The 15,357-nt window shown below is 35.0% G+C and overlaps 2 protein-coding genes and 1 long non-coding RNA gene across 4 annotated transcripts; 2 read left to right on the top strand and 1 right to left on the bottom strand.

Moving 5' to 3' along the window:
* The first annotated feature begins 1,087 nt into the window (after positions 1-1,087).
* Positions 1,088-3,074, top strand: LOC130989152 (heptahelical transmembrane protein 1-like). The gene is made up of 4 exons (XM_057913091.1): positions 1,088-1,511; positions 1,596-1,688; positions 1,983-2,031; positions 2,118-3,074. The coding sequence occupies exons 1-4, from the start codon at positions 1,225-1,227 to the stop codon at positions 2,790-2,792; spliced, it is 1,104 nt and encodes a 367-aa protein (XP_057769074.1). The 5' UTR covers positions 1,088-1,224; the 3' UTR covers positions 2,793-3,074.
* A 1,152-nt stretch (positions 3,075-4,226) lies between these two features.
* On the top strand, positions 4,227-7,729 carry LOC130989136 (uncharacterized). Of its 2 annotated transcripts, none has more exons than XM_057913083.1 (3): positions 4,227-4,948; positions 6,081-6,265; positions 6,938-7,729. In XM_057913083.1, exons 1-3 carry the CDS (start codon positions 4,474-4,476, stop codon positions 7,388-7,390), a joined length of 1,113 nt encoding a protein of 370 aa, XP_057769066.1. In that variant the 5' UTR covers positions 4,227-4,473; the 3' UTR covers positions 7,391-7,729. The 2 variants fall into 2 exon arrangements, with proteins under 2 accessions (XP_057769066.1, XP_057769059.1); XM_057913076.1 differs by having other exon boundaries at positions 4,268-4,954.
* Positions 7,730-11,178: 3,449 nt separating this feature from the next.
* On the bottom strand, positions 11,179-13,870 carry LOC130989125 (uncharacterized). Its single transcript, XR_009090491.1, has 3 exons — positions 13,534-13,870; positions 11,979-12,043; positions 11,179-11,393 (listed from the first exon to the last, which is right to left on the bottom strand). It is a non-coding gene; the product is annotated as an uncharacterized LOC130989125 (long non-coding RNA).
* Between the last annotated feature and the right edge of the window lie 1,487 nt (positions 13,871-15,357).

Here is a 15,357-nt window from a genome sequence, read left to right as displayed (position 1 = left end):
AGGAGATGTAGGTGACCCGGAAAATAAATTTCTAGGGTTCTCAGCCTCCGAGCACGGACAGAGGCATCCACCTCCTTTCGCACGAAGGGCGGCGGCGGCGGCAGCGGAGGTTCATCCACGGTCCGGCCACCGCTAGCAAGCCAAGCGTCGTAGCCCCCATCATCGAGGATTACCGCCTCAGAGATGCCCACCCATTTCGTCCATTTTTCATCCTCATATTGGGCGAAATTGTAGAACTCTGCCTCTTCCAGAGATCCGGGTTCCGGAACCCTAGCTTCAGGAGATCTAGTCGCCGGGACCCGATCGATAGTAGATCTAGTCGCCGGGAGAAAATGGATCCTAGATCGAGGCGGCAGAACCCTAGAATCGAGTTGCATGCCGAATAAATTGGTTTCCGGCACCATGGATTCTATTTCCGACACCGAGAACACCGTTTCTGATACCATGGATTCTGTTTCCGTGACCGAGAACACCGTTTCCGGCACCATGGACTCAGTTTCCGACACCTCAAGCCCAAGGAAGGCGGCATAGGATTTTGCCACCGATTCCATGGACGGGAGGTCGGTGGATCCCAAATCGTTCTCCACCGATGGTGAAGCCCAGAGAAAATTATCGGATAGGAGTTTTTCAGACATAGTTGAACGGAGAAGAAGAAGAAGATGTGAAGAGAGAGAGAGAGCGGCGAAGAAGAAATGAGATAGAAACCCTAGGTTACAAATGGGCAGATAGAGGTTATTTAGTGGGTTGGGTAGGATTATTTAATTAAGGTGTTAAATAGGTTAATTATTTTAGATTAGCAAATTTAATGGTAAAGGGTAGTAAAACTTAAAAAGAAGGGAGGGTATAAAAGTCTAAAAAGCAGAATGGGAGTTTTTTTGGTGGACAAAAATTTAAGGGCAAATGGGAGTTTTTTTGGTGGACGGAGGGAGTATTAAAATTTAAATTTTTAGTGATAAATATTATTTAAAATTCATTATATAATAATATTTTTTATTTTATAACAAGCAATTATAAAATTAAAAGATTAAAATCGGAACATACTAAATTGTGTGATAGAGGGTCTGATGGTTATTTAGCAGCACGTCATCGTCTATCAAAATTGGACACTTTAAATGTGACTTGTTGGTACAGTTGCTGATCAGCCTCTAGTGCAGTTATTACCCCAACCTAACTTCTCTTCAACCCTTGCAATTGTCTATGAATATGGTTTGAATCCAAGAATTGATGCCACCAAATAATATCATGAGCAGGAGCAATCAAGGCTGCGTTTTGAAGAGAAAATCTAAAGGGCTTATGGATCAAGACAAGGATAGGATTACGTGCTGTTTAGCAGTGAAAGATGAGAAGATAATTAAAGGGAAATCATCATATCCTCTCTTATCCTTCCATGAATTGCCCGATTATATGAAGGATAATCACTACATACTCAGGTATTACAGGTCTGACTGGCCTCTTAAACTTGCCTTTCTCAGCTTGTTTCGATGGCATAATGAGACGCTTAATGTTTGGACGTAAGTACACTTTTCTCTCTTTAATACCTTTTATTTGATTTATTAATATTAATCACTTGGATTAAGATTAGTGTGATGTTGCAGCCACTTACTTGGGCTGTTGTTGTTTCTGGGATTGACTGTTGCTAATGCGATGCATGTTTATGAGGTAGCAGACTTCATCACAATGTTTGCTATGTAAGTCCCTGCCACACCATTTCATCAAATTCTTCTAAATTTAATTGCTTTTATAATACTACATGGATATTCATGATTGATGAATATAAGTAGTGAAATGCACATATAATTTTCACATAAAAGAGTTGAAACTAGCTAGAAATTATGTAGCTGCTATGCCAAAATTAATCCCTAATCAATTAGTCTCATACTCTTGATCCAATTTTAATTGAATTTTTCATGTAGAAAACTCAACTATGTTATTGCAGTTTAGGTGTTTGTTGCTCCTACTTTAGTAATGTCATTTTATGACAGGCAATTTCCATCAAGTGCAGAAGCTAACATCTCCAACAAATTCTCAGCTGTGAGCCTTCATCATCACCATTTCTTGTTTATTGTGTTAGAAAAAAGAAGAAGAGATTGACAACATATTTATATTTGGAATAGCAGGGGACAGCAAATCTAATAGATTTGAAGAAAGAATCAAGTCAAAAAATGAAAGCAAGCACTACTCCAAGTTGGCCCTTCTATGTGTTTCTGTGTGGCTCCATCTTCTGCCTCCTCTGCAGCAGCCTGTGCCACCTCTTCTGCTGCCACTCGCGCCACCTCAACACGCAGCTCCTCCACCTCGACTACGTGGGGATCACCGTCATGATCATCGCCTCCTACTTCCCACCCATGTACTACATCTTCCAGTGCACCCCTCACTGGCAGGTGGTCTACCTCACCGGCATAACAATCCTAGGCGCCTGCACCATCATCACCCTGCTCACGCCCGCCCTCTCCTCCGGCAAGTGCCGCTCCTTCCGCGTCCTCCTTTTCGTCTCCATGGCCCTCTTCGGCATCATCCCTGCAATCCATGCTGCCGTGGTCTACTGGACTGATCCTCACCGCAATGTCATCCTAGCCTACGAGGGCGTCATGGCCCTCTCATACTTGACCGGGACCGTCTTCTACCTCAGCCGGGTCCCTGAGCGCTGGCGGCCCGGCTGGTTCGATCTGGCCGGCCAGAGCCACCAGATCTTCCATGTGTTTGTGGTCTTGGGGGCCTTGGCACATTATGGTGCTGCTGATATTTTCTTGAGGTATAGGAGTAAAGTGGGCTGTGACAAACTTGGTTATTGATTCATTGTATTGGGATTTGGGGTTTGTTATTTACCATATGCTATATGGTCATAACAAAAAATTAGCCCTTAGTGAGAACGTAGCATTCTTTAGGTGTTGTTTCATCTGCAACTTTGAGTTGCATGAGAATTGGGCCCGGTGGGTCGGGTCGCCCGCCTGCAACACGACGATTATTGGATCGTCGTATGCAGTTTGGGCAAATTTCAAATTCATCTATAAACAATAGTATTGTAGCTGTAAAAAATTGGAACTGCAATGGTAAAAGGAGCTTCTATAAAGAAATTGAGCTTGGTACTCTTTAGAGTGAGATTTCAGGACCAACAAATTTTCCAATATCTGTAGTACTTTCTAGATGGCCTAATTGGCTATGCCGGTTTGGTGACGAACATATCCCTTGGCAATTCGTCCCGAGTTTTAGGGACGGATTTTGTTTTTCGTCGCTAAATCTTTTGGAGACGAATAATTTAGATTTGTTTTCATGAATTCATATTCAAAAATCAAAATATACAGTGATCGGAATTGACGAAAATGACAATGTAAATGTTTGTCGCTGAATTTTTAATAGTGAATAATAAATTTTTACTTTATTTAGTCAACTTGAAGGGTTATAACTTACAAATGTGTAAATAAATAAATACCTACTCAAGGCACACGCCATACTTTGTTGTAAAAAGCTTAATATATCCCAATCTATCTTTGCTTTGTTCTCTTTTGACTGTCCACGTGGTGTAAGAATTGCATAATGGTATCAATTCTGTGTGTGACGAGCTTCGTGAGACTTTTTACATGCCAAGGAACATATAGCTCTTCATTTTTGTCAAGTTCTAGCAAAGCTAATCGGGTGGCCCTTTGTCTAATAAATTTGCTATTCTTTCTGGTTATATAATGATGTGGAAGTCCAACTTTCTATCCTAATTAGCTTCTGAATATTGTATATGTAATAAATATCTCCTTTTCTTAAAGATAAGAAAAGAAAAATAAAGAAAAAAAACAGTATTTACAAGAATATTTCTTGTTTGTTGGCTAGATACGTCACTTTAGCTAAATAAAAATTAACTTTTTCTTGATAAATTATGTGTCTAATATATAACTTAATTTAATTTGGACACATAATTTAATTTGTATTCAAATACTACTAAATTTCTCAATTTCATGAATTTGAAAACAATACATCGACTACTCTTTAGACAATCCTTCTATAAATATTTCATATACGCAAAATACTCCCTAGTAGTAGTAATATTTTCTGGATTAAAAGCTTCAGATGTCAATGAAATTGATCTCGAGAGTAGTGACAAAATGTCAATTAAAAACCAAAGTTATTCAGTAATTTGCCACGGGAAATTTCCAAAATTACTATTTTTCGCAAAAAAAGGTGACATCTTTTCAGATTTAATTTGTATTTAAGCCTATAGTAAAATTTTATTCTGATGCATTAAAATATTATTATTATTTGGGCCTCGGAAATGTTTAGATAGAAATAGCATAAAGAGATCCACTCACCCAAAGATCTTCGTACAATCGCAACAAAACACAAAAAAGAATTCAATTTTGAGCAGATTCCTCGCTGATATACTTAAACCCTTCAATTCGATCATCATACAGAGCTCAAAATTCAATAGTTATCATGAAAAAATCAATGAATAATCGATAAGGAGAAAAAGTAAAAAATTAAAGAAAAATGTCATCTTGGATCCCTTCACTCTTCAATCCCTTCAACGACGACGACGATAATCCAAACCCACCTGAGCATTCCTCACCCCCGAAGAGCCCTTCTGCCGGTGCTAGGGATGATCTCTCAGCCGTGTTCCGCGGCGTCGCCGCCTTTCTTGCGCCTCCTCCAGCGGCGGCTTCTTCTTCTGGGCCCTCTTCTTCATCGGAGACGATCGAGGGGATTAAAAGTGATTTGGCTGAAATTCAGGGCACATTCAGATCAGGGTTGTCGTTAATTTCATCGAAGATTACTTCAAATCTACTGCAGCTCCAGAATCAACTCAATGATGGAGATGGGAATGATGATGTGGAAAGGGAGGAGGACGATGACGACGATGACGAAGATGGATTGGGAATTAGTGAAGAGGTTTTGGATTTTGTTTTGAAAATCTCGAGGCGGCCAGAGCTGTGGACTGATTTCCCTCTTTCTTTGCCTGATGATGGTAATGGTAATTTTATTTGGAAAGTTCTGATTTTTTGGTGGTATGTACTGGTTTTCATAGTTATAACTGCTATGTGGTTGTTATTGATGCTTGTTGTGATTTATGATGATGACAGTCCAGTTACTCCTATCATCTTTGAGGAATGGTTTCGAATACTTTAGGGTTGGACGACGAATACGGATATGTGTTTATTCTTTCGATGATTTTTATATGTGTATTTTGAGCTGGGGAGCTCTTGAGGTTAATGAATGTTGAGCTTGCTCGAAGATGTCAATTCTATCGTTTCTCGAGATACTAGAAGGTTAAAAACTCCTAAAAAAATTGTGAGAGATCGCCTGTTTATATATATAAGCATATGTAGATACACTGTTGAGTAAACTGACGCATTCACTGCGACATTCATGTGTGGATTTTAGGAGTTAATTGCTTTTCTTGAACTTTAGAATCACAAGCTCACAGATAATGATTCATGTTCAATAAATATGTCATTTGATGATGGGTAAATTTGTTGGCCAGTTGTATAGTTCTTGAAACTTGGTGTGCAGCACAAATGTTTCCGATTGTTGAGGTCTAGGTGATGCATAATCATGATAAGGTTAATGGATTTTTACCCATGTATTTGGGCTGAAAAAATGGTGAGCATATCTGGACATATTAGTGGTATTTGGCTTTGGGTTGAGTCTGGCATTTAGAAGGTGATGATGTAATTATATTAGGTTTGTAGTTAGAATGGACAATCGTATTCCAATTAGATTTTTACCAAATTATTTGGGCTGGAAAATGGTAAACATTTCTAGACTCGCATTTAGAAAGTGATGATGCGGTTATGTTAAGTTTGTAGTTAGGAACTTAGGAAGGACAAACATATTCTGCCGTTGGCTATGTGGTATTATGATATAGATGAATTTGGGTGTGACTGAAAATAATGATTTGAATAGACCAAAAGGCATGTCATCTATACTAGAGGCACTCACACAAATGCCAGAAAATGTATATATATATGCTATGTGTATTGACAAGTGGGAGCTTTGTTGGTGGTTTAACTCTGTAAGCTCAATGTACCACTTCATAAACTTTACTTATATGCTAAGGTGGTATGTGATCTTGTGCTGACTAAGATACTCTGTTACAGATTTTCATTTGTCAAATTATCAGAGAGAACATGCGGCAAATATTGACCATTTGGTACCTGACTTTAAGACGCTGAGGCAGAAAATCTGCAGTCAAATGAGCAAGGAGAAGTTTTGGCTTATATATTTTATTCTACTTCTCCCCAGGTTGAATGAAGAAGATCTGAAGCTTCTCTCAACCCAACAGGCAAGGCTTTATCTGATTTAGCATTGTTGTTTAATAATTAATTTCTGCTGAAAGCTATACCTGCATCAGATTATCATTTATCACAATATTTTAGAAGAAACATGAACTGTGTTTCTAGGGTCATTATTCGTAATATTTGTGATGCTAAGAGTTTAAAACTTTGTTATTTATTTATTTTGCTAGTTTTTATAATGTTTAAGAGGATAAAAAAATTGAGATGTTTGAGTAGGCCATTATGCATATGGGAGTGAGTGCATTATAATGTGCCCTCATATGTCTCATATAATGAGTCACTTTTACCTGTGTAAATTGACGTGGCCCCATCTCTGGAAAAGGAACTTACAGTATTGCTTTGTACTTGAGTATTGGTATCTTGAGATGCCGAATTAATTTCTTGATAAAACATCATCAACAGCATCCTTCCATTTCTCATGTTAGTCATTACATCGACTTGCATAATTATGTATAGAAAGTGATGTGTTTAGAGCAAATTTCTCTCTTTCTACCCCTTTTCTTTTTTCCAGAATTCAAAAGGAATAGAAAGATTCGTTCCATCTTAGCTTCAGAAAGATGTCCATTGTTCATCATTCACACACTATCTTCATATTTTTCGATCAGAATGCTAGTTAGGTAGGGAAACCCTATTCACCCAAAGTAAGTGGTTTTCTGCAGGTTGCTGAAGCAAGGGAGACACTTTTGAAGCAACTTCAAAGTAAGAATGATGAAGAAACCTCCGGAAACCCTGTGTCATCTGATGCTAAGGATGCATCAGCCGAGACTGTAAATCCAACTAAACCTAGAGAGACTGTTGAGGAATCTGAATCTGAATCTGGTCATCAGCCTGAAGCAGTTGAGACACGCGCATCCAATGATGCTAAAAAGCAATCTCAAAATGAGGAGGATGTTTCATTTAGTGATCTTGAAGATGACGAAGATGATCCATCAGCACGTAGAGTATCAACGAGCGACAAAGCTTGGGTTCAACTGGATGAGAACTCTGGATCTCAGGCTCCTAAGCAGAATGCTGGCCAGAATGTTTCGAAAGATAAAGAATCAGAAGGTGAGGATTCGAACGACTGGCTCACCGTTGATGATACCGATTTCGACAATTTGGGATCAGTGTGAAACTTCTCATATGTGTAAATTTGTTTCTCCCCTTCTATTCTTTTCTTTTACATGTCTGTGTAGAAATCTGCTGCCTTAGATAATCTAAGGTGGGATGGGTGTCATCACAATGCATGTCAAGAAATTGCATTTTCTTTTTCATCTTGTCATTATAGTGTTGCTTATTTTCGTCAACTATGATATATATATGTGTTTTTAAATTTGTATAAAATCTTCAGATTTCAATGTAGTATATTGTATACCTAAGTTTAGTTTAGTTAGCTACTCCCCCTAAAAGAAAAGTTTAGTTAGCTACTTTATGTATTTTAATTTTTTTAGTGATATGGCTGGTTTTCTTTATCTGTCGTTATCTCAAGTATTGAAGAATATGAGTGTGATTCATTGGAGGTAGGCATAGCTCAGGTTTCAACTTTGGGTTGAAATTTCCATGGAGCTTTTGTATTTCTTCTGTTTTTACTGATTAATTCAAAAAATTTAGGATTAATGTGTTTATGCTTAATAGCTTATACAAGCCAATTTGAAAGTGCAACCATTTTTACCTTCTTTTTTTTTTTTTTTTTCTTAGGAGGAGGTGTTAGTGTTTGGATTGTGGACTTTGTATATACTACAATATCCTGAAGGAATAAATCATAGTACATGTGTATTTGAAATTACTCAAGTAGGAATATTCGAAATTTCAATTTAGTGATCGTAGTTTTTGCCTGAGAATAAATTTAAGGGAAAAGTATCAAATAAATTATGAATTAAGATTCATTTTACAATTTCAGCGACACTCTTAAAAATTGGTAATAATTTTTTTTAATTGGAACTCAATTGTGAGTTGGTATTTGAGGAGGTGGGTCTTTTAGCCATTTGGTTTCTCATTTTCGCTAATTAGTTGAAGGAAAAGATCAATCTCTCATCATAGAGGTGGTTGGATGAAAGGTTGAGAGCAACTAACAAATTAGAATTTCAACATGCAAGTTGAGTTTGACATAAAATCGCTTTTTCAATTTTTTTTTATTGCAAGATAGAATGCTATTTTCGTGCAATTAATTTATGTGTTCTTAAAAGAGGAATGTTGTAATGTATGATTCGTTGATCTGGTTGAGTAACGGTGGAATTTTTTACTAGAGAATATTGCAGAAAAAAAAAGTTTTTGAGTTTTTATTGCTAAAAATATAAATTGTGGATGAGCTCGTGTGTTCAAAGAGTTGGAAAAGGCCCACGTCAAAACTTGAATTTGCACACAATTTTTTTGTTATTGGATCGAGGCCCAGCATTTTGATCGATTTTTTTGTTATTTCTATGGCTCATTTCCCTTATATTTTTTTTTGAATAATTGATTGTCAAATTTTAAGAGTGGTGTTGAAATTACAAAAGGACTACTTCGCTCATAAGTCATAATTAGTTATTTATTTGGCATTTTTACTGCATTTATTTATGTTTTCTTTTCACAAGTTACTTTGACGGTTAAAATTATGGGATTCAATATCTGCATGGTAAAGTTATATATTTCCTTACCATATTATATATACAAGCATTTGCACCTCGTGCAATGCACGAAAAATATTTTTATATTTTTATATTTATATAAATTGATACCAACTCAATTAACATATTTATAAATATAATAAAAAATTAAATTTAATTGAATATATTTAAGTTGTATATTGAAAAATAAAAGAAATAAAGAAGAATTCACAATAACAAAAATTGATAGCATTATGGAAAGGAAAAAAAAAAGTTAAAAAAAATTAAAATTAAAAAGAAAATAAAATGAAATAAATGAAAAATAGATAAATTCAAATAAAGACGAGATGAGAGAGATTTTTTAAAATTTTAATCTTTAAATAAATATACTTTTTACATTTTAAATCAAACAAAAATGCACTCCTTCAAATTAAAGCTCTTGTCGTGTTATTTAATTCTATATGTATATTTAATATTTTATAATTAGACGAATTTCACAATTTTAAATAAAAATAAAATAAAAGATAATAAAATAAAGAAAAAGAAAAAATATAATTTATAAATAAACTTTGAATTTTATTATAACTAAAAAATTGTCATTAATTTTAAAATTGATTTGAAATTAATTTCATTAATATATATATATATATATATATATATATATATATATATATATATATAGTATAGATATAGATGGATTGGGCTATAATAAAACACAAATAATGTAATTAGGCATTACTTAATTTGCCTTTATTTGTGAATCGAATTAAGATTTAATCCACGTTTGATTGAGTGTTTTTAGAGAATGAAAAGATTTAACCCACGTTTGATTGAGTGTTTTTAGAGAATGAAAAGTGATTCAATTAACTGAATTCATTAATTGTTGTTTGATTTGGGTAACGAGTTAGCCATTACCTTTATTTAAAAGTAACTCGATCACTCAATTTGTTACCCCTCAAAATATAGGGAAAACAAAAGAAAGAGAATCCTTACTGATGATTTATTTTCATTATTAAATCAAATTAACACTCAATAAAAATAATAGTTATTGTTACAATTTCAATTCTTTATTTAATTCCATTCCCGATGTATTTCTTTAGTTGAACCAAACGAATACTTAGTTTAATTTAATAAATCCAGGTAAACATAACATGTTTATGAGTAGGATTAAATGGATCGTAGAAAACAAAATGAAAGAGAGAGAGAGAGAGAGAGCACGGGCATGCAGATGCAGCTGAGCTAGATCATGATTAATAGGACAAGGCAGCCACGGTGGTGTCGCCACCGCAGCAGAGCAGCCGTTTCTGGCCGCGCGATCAGATTTTCTTCAACTAATGAATGGCTCACATTCTTCACCGATTTTGGTGGCCCTGCTTCGCCCGATTGTACTTCCGCAAAAAAACACCACCACCGGTAAAACTACTTGTACCTTCTTCTATTCATCATTAAATTCAAACAAAACAAAAAAAAATTTGTGGTCTACATTTTTTTCATGTTTCTTTACGTTACGCCGTAGTTAGAAATTCACGGAAACTTCACGAAATTGAGTCGGTAGATGTGAACATATCGTCTAATTTCTTTTCACCAAAAAGAAAAAAGAAAAAAACAAGAAGAGGAATGTTCGTAGATTTACAAAAACATCTTTAACAACTTGTATCTTTTCCACAACTTGAGCAAATGCACAAAGACTTTTTAACTTTCAACTTTCAAGGGTTACTTATGGGATCTATTGCAAAAAGAAAAGAAAAAAAAGGAACACTAAAATTCATAATTTAAATTTTATACGCCTAGTCTGCACAAATGAGAACATAAATGAAAAAGTAAAACTTAAACAAAATGGAAACTCTCCAAATTACTAAGATAACTGATTCAGAGATTCATTAGAAATTCAATGACTCCTGCTAATACGATAGTAGAGTTAGAGAATTTTTTTTAAGACACTAATTTAGATTGATTTAGAAATTAAAACATTTGAGCTTGTAAAAATAGGAGACTAGCTAATTAATAACTAATGCATTTACATGACAATTTTCGGTTCATTCTGAGAGTTTCAGATTTACTCGAAATTAAAGTAGGTCGAAAACTAAATTTTTGAGCTTAAAAAAGTAAGATATATATATTCTCGAAAAAAATTATCATAATTTCTAAATCAATCTAAGTGTCACAGCCCACTATCCCAATGACGGGTTAACCGGGGTTATGACTTGGGGTGAACAATAAGAAACAGAAATTAAAGGGAATCTACTAAATAACCATCATTAATAACAACAAACTAGTGGTATATATATATATATATATATATATATATATATATATATATATAACCACTTGGGTAATTAACAAACGAGCCTGCCATAACGACTAGACCCCAAATGAAAGTTAATTAAAATGAAGTAGTAATAAGTTCAAGTAGAAATGATAAATAAGTCAGAGTGTTTGCAGCGGAAAAACGTGTGAGTTATGCATATGGAGATGCATACTCAAGGTTTCATTACATAAACATCAAAAGAGAAATCCGCTCAACACCGATCCATTCCATCGCCTGCTCAACCTGCACATTTAGAAATACATGCAGGGCTGAGTATAAAAATACTCAGTGACATAAGCCGAAATACAACATGCATACATATATAAATTGAACTGCCATAACAGTAACACACAGAGGTTTTCATAAATGACCTGCGCTTACTAAAACATTTCGTTCATTTTCATAAAGATGGATGCATCCCATTTTCAGTCTATGTGATCCATATCTGTCCTTTCTATCACGCGCCGGGAAGGAGGCCTCCTTACCACGGACGCCAAGACCGGTCGCAAGCGACTCGCGATCTCCATGAGTGTACACGTTAACCCTAGCTAGCGACCTTTGTCTAGCATAGGATCCCAATTGGATTTCCTTTAAAGTTGGCGAACCAACACAGATAGGATACATATAAAAACATAAACATTTTGGCAGTCAATCATTTCATAAACATTTCATTTTCATAACATTTTCATTTTCATAAAGGGCATTAAACATATAAGCATTTCATAAGAACTGAATAAATAGTCAAAACATATCATGCATATATATTCGCATATGAGGCCTACGTCACGCAGGGGATCTCTATATACGTAATAATAAAATAATGCCCACCTCAAACGTTCTTAAGCTAGCGTGGAGTCGCTTCTTCTTCGGCTTCATTTCCTGTCGCCCGGACCCTTATTGATGAAGAGTCGGTAAGTTCGTGAAGAAAATTGTCACAAGACAAAGTCTAATTCTACGTGTCTAGGGTATCTTTTAGTATTTTAGGGTTCTAGCATCCATAAGTCGTTTCGATTAAAACAATCAAAAACCAACATAACATCGACTAACCACATAACAAACGAAATAAAAAATTCAATATCCTTAAACTTAATATCATTTAGAAAGCTAAGAGTATAATATAAAACATTCTCAACCCAATCCTTGAAAAATAAATCACATAAACAATTAATCTCAATAATAGCATTCTTGAAAAAAAACTAAACTCGAGGTTTCTTTGTAAAAAAAAAATTCTCAAAATTTCAATTTGAGCTCACATAGTACACAAGAATACAATTACATGATCATACGTCTTAAGAAAAAATCAACAATCGGCTTTCCCTTTTTATCATCATTTTCGGTCCTCCCATAAAATCTTAGGGGATGGTTCGTTTCATCTCATATCGCATATATGAGCTCAATTATTCATCACATAGTCATATATGTTCACATCCAACACCTAACTCATCTCATATGAGAGACCTCATACAAATGCGCAAACTAAACTCTTTGAAAATTCAAAATCCTTTCTAATCCTTTTAAAATCCATACTCATAAAACCTTAACTCATACTCTATCTCATATTCTATCTCCTTACTCAACTCTATATAAACTCTCCACTCATCTCAAATCCTTAAGTTCAAGGATAGGTTTCAAGAAAATCATGGTTCTAAGTCTGGATTTATCTCTCATATAAGGCTCGTCTAATCTCATTCAAACACATAGGCCACAATCACATAAAGCACATAAGAATCACAATCAAACATCATTAAAACATGCTCTGTTTTTTACACTGATTCAACTTTAAAATTTAATCTGTTCTGACCCCGACATCTCCTGGACTCGATACTCATACCGAAAGAAAGATCTTCAAGTCTAGTTTCATATAAAAAAAAGTAGAGTTGAAAACTCCAAGTGGTTTGAGAGATATGACGTTTTTACCACGATCTACCATATTCGGCAGTTTTGAGCAATCGAAAACTTGGATTTTTGAAAAATAGTAAACGTTGTCAAACTGGACTTAACTTCGGTGGATATCTATATAACACAATAAAGTTAATACCATAAAAATTTGGAAAGCTAGATCACAAAGGAAACTACTGAAATGAATGACTCTTTCCCCTGTTCTCTGAAATTCTCGGTAGTAATGTGCAGTTTGGGTTTTTCATTTTAAAGAAATATCAAACGAAGTTGGAATGGCTTGAAATTTTACCAGGGTACTCAAGACTCATGTAGGGACTTTCTATAAAAGTTTCAAAGTTATTAGACATCGACAAACCGTCGATCACAGTAGGTCAGTAGGCCCGAAATTCACCAAAATCTCATCTCAAATTCTTTAAATGCTCAAGATTATATACTCACATATAACATCATACAATCTAGATCTATGAAAATAAGAATCACTTACCCAAGATTAAACAAAGATCAAAGTTTTCCTTTCTCACTCTTCAAACCAAACCCCACGGTCCTCTTGAAATCTTCAAGAATTGAAAGGTGTTTATGTTGATTTGGTGGAGGATTTGATCTTGAAGTGAACTTGGAAGCTTTGGTGATTAATCTATGGCGATCTTTTGGAGCAAAATTGGAAGAGAGGGATTTTTGGAGGTGACTGAGAGTTGAAGTGTGAGGGAGTGAAGTGATGAGCTTTGTCTTGCAATGGAAGAATGATTAAGGACAAAGCATTATTCATGATTAAAGCTTGGTTCCCTACCACCTTAGCACACTAATCCTATCTTCACTCATCACACTTCCACTCATGTCTATTAGATAAAAATAAGTTAGTGGTAGGGAAAAGAAAATATTAGTGGTGGTAGGGAAAAAGATTAGTGGTAGGGAAAAGAAAATATTAGTGGAGGATAATGGGGTGTTACATTAAGTAAATATAAAAATGTGGTGTAGGAATAACCCATGTGTAAAAAAAATATGGAAGACTAATCATCAATTAATAAAATGCTAGAGCATAAAACTCTTGTGATCAAAATTAAAATAAATAGCACTAACATTAGTGCACTCTCTCAATTTATAAATACATCATAGGAAAATAATTTGAGAAAAATATTGATGGAAAATTTTTATAACTCATCATTCCTAAATTTCTCGGTAAAAATAAATGAATACATAATTTTTTTTTTAATTTATTTGAAAACTCAAAATAAATCTTTGAGCTCCATCATTCTCTTAATGGACTCAAAAATATTTTGAGTGCATCATCCGTTGAAATAAAAATAAAAATAAATCATCACGTATGTAAATCATCAAATTCACATAAGTCCGTATTTTATTAATGGGTGTTGAACCCTAATTACCATAAGAAATCCTTAAATCAATAATTAAAAGTCTATAATCCTTAATAAAAAGTCGGGGCATTACATACTATCCCCCTTAACATAAATTTCGTCCCGAAATTTGTACCTCAGAAAATAACTCTGAGTACTTCACTTTCCTGTTAGACGGTAGTCTATTATTGACCATGATATATTCATAGGTCCCTTACTATCGGTATTGACTTAGTCCTTAGTACCTGAACTTCCCGATCTAAGATAGATTTGGATCTTCCTTCGTAACTCAAATATTGACTAATAATAATGTTGTTCTTATGGATCATATGCTTTGAATCGTAAACATACTTCTCTATTTGCGACACATGAGATACATTACGCACATTCTCAAAGCTTAGCGCTAACGCCAACCAGTAAGTTATTGGGTCTATCCTTTCTACAATCTCGTATGAGCCTATAAAACGGGGTTTAGGTTTACCCTTTACACCGAATCTAACGATTCCTCTTGATGGAGAAACCTTCAGAAAAACTTTCTCTCCATCCTCAAACTGTAGGTCCTTTCGACGTTTGTCAGCATATGACTTCTGTCTATCCTGGGCCTCCTTGATTCCTTTTTCTGATTTGACGGACGATCTCAATCATCTCGCCATTTCATCCCAACAAAGTGGTGATCTATATTTCCTCAGGTATAACGCATCATTTGCCAACCTATCGATAGGCGATTGATAACTGGTAAAAACATGTTCTCAGCTTTCACCCCGGTTTAGCTCGGTCGTCCTCAACATACCTTATTAGTAATTTCTATGTCGTTTAAGCGGAACTATAATGACTAATATCTCTAGAGCATTATTAAGGCAACTTAAACAGTTTGTAAGGAGACCAACCATTTCGAGCATGTAGGCAGTCAGCCTAAAACGCCGTTATAAACTTTTATTCATTTATCGAAGGAATCT

The sequence above is a fragment of the Salvia miltiorrhiza genome, chromosome 1 (assembly GCF_028751815.1).
Source record: "Salvia miltiorrhiza cultivar Shanhuang (shh) chromosome 1, IMPLAD_Smil_shh, whole genome shotgun sequence".
Classification (NCBI taxonomy): domain Eukaryota; kingdom Viridiplantae; phylum Streptophyta; class Magnoliopsida; order Lamiales; family Lamiaceae; genus Salvia; species Salvia miltiorrhiza.
Note: the sequence above shows the minus strand (reverse complement) of the source record. Positions and strands in the feature narration are given on the sequence as shown.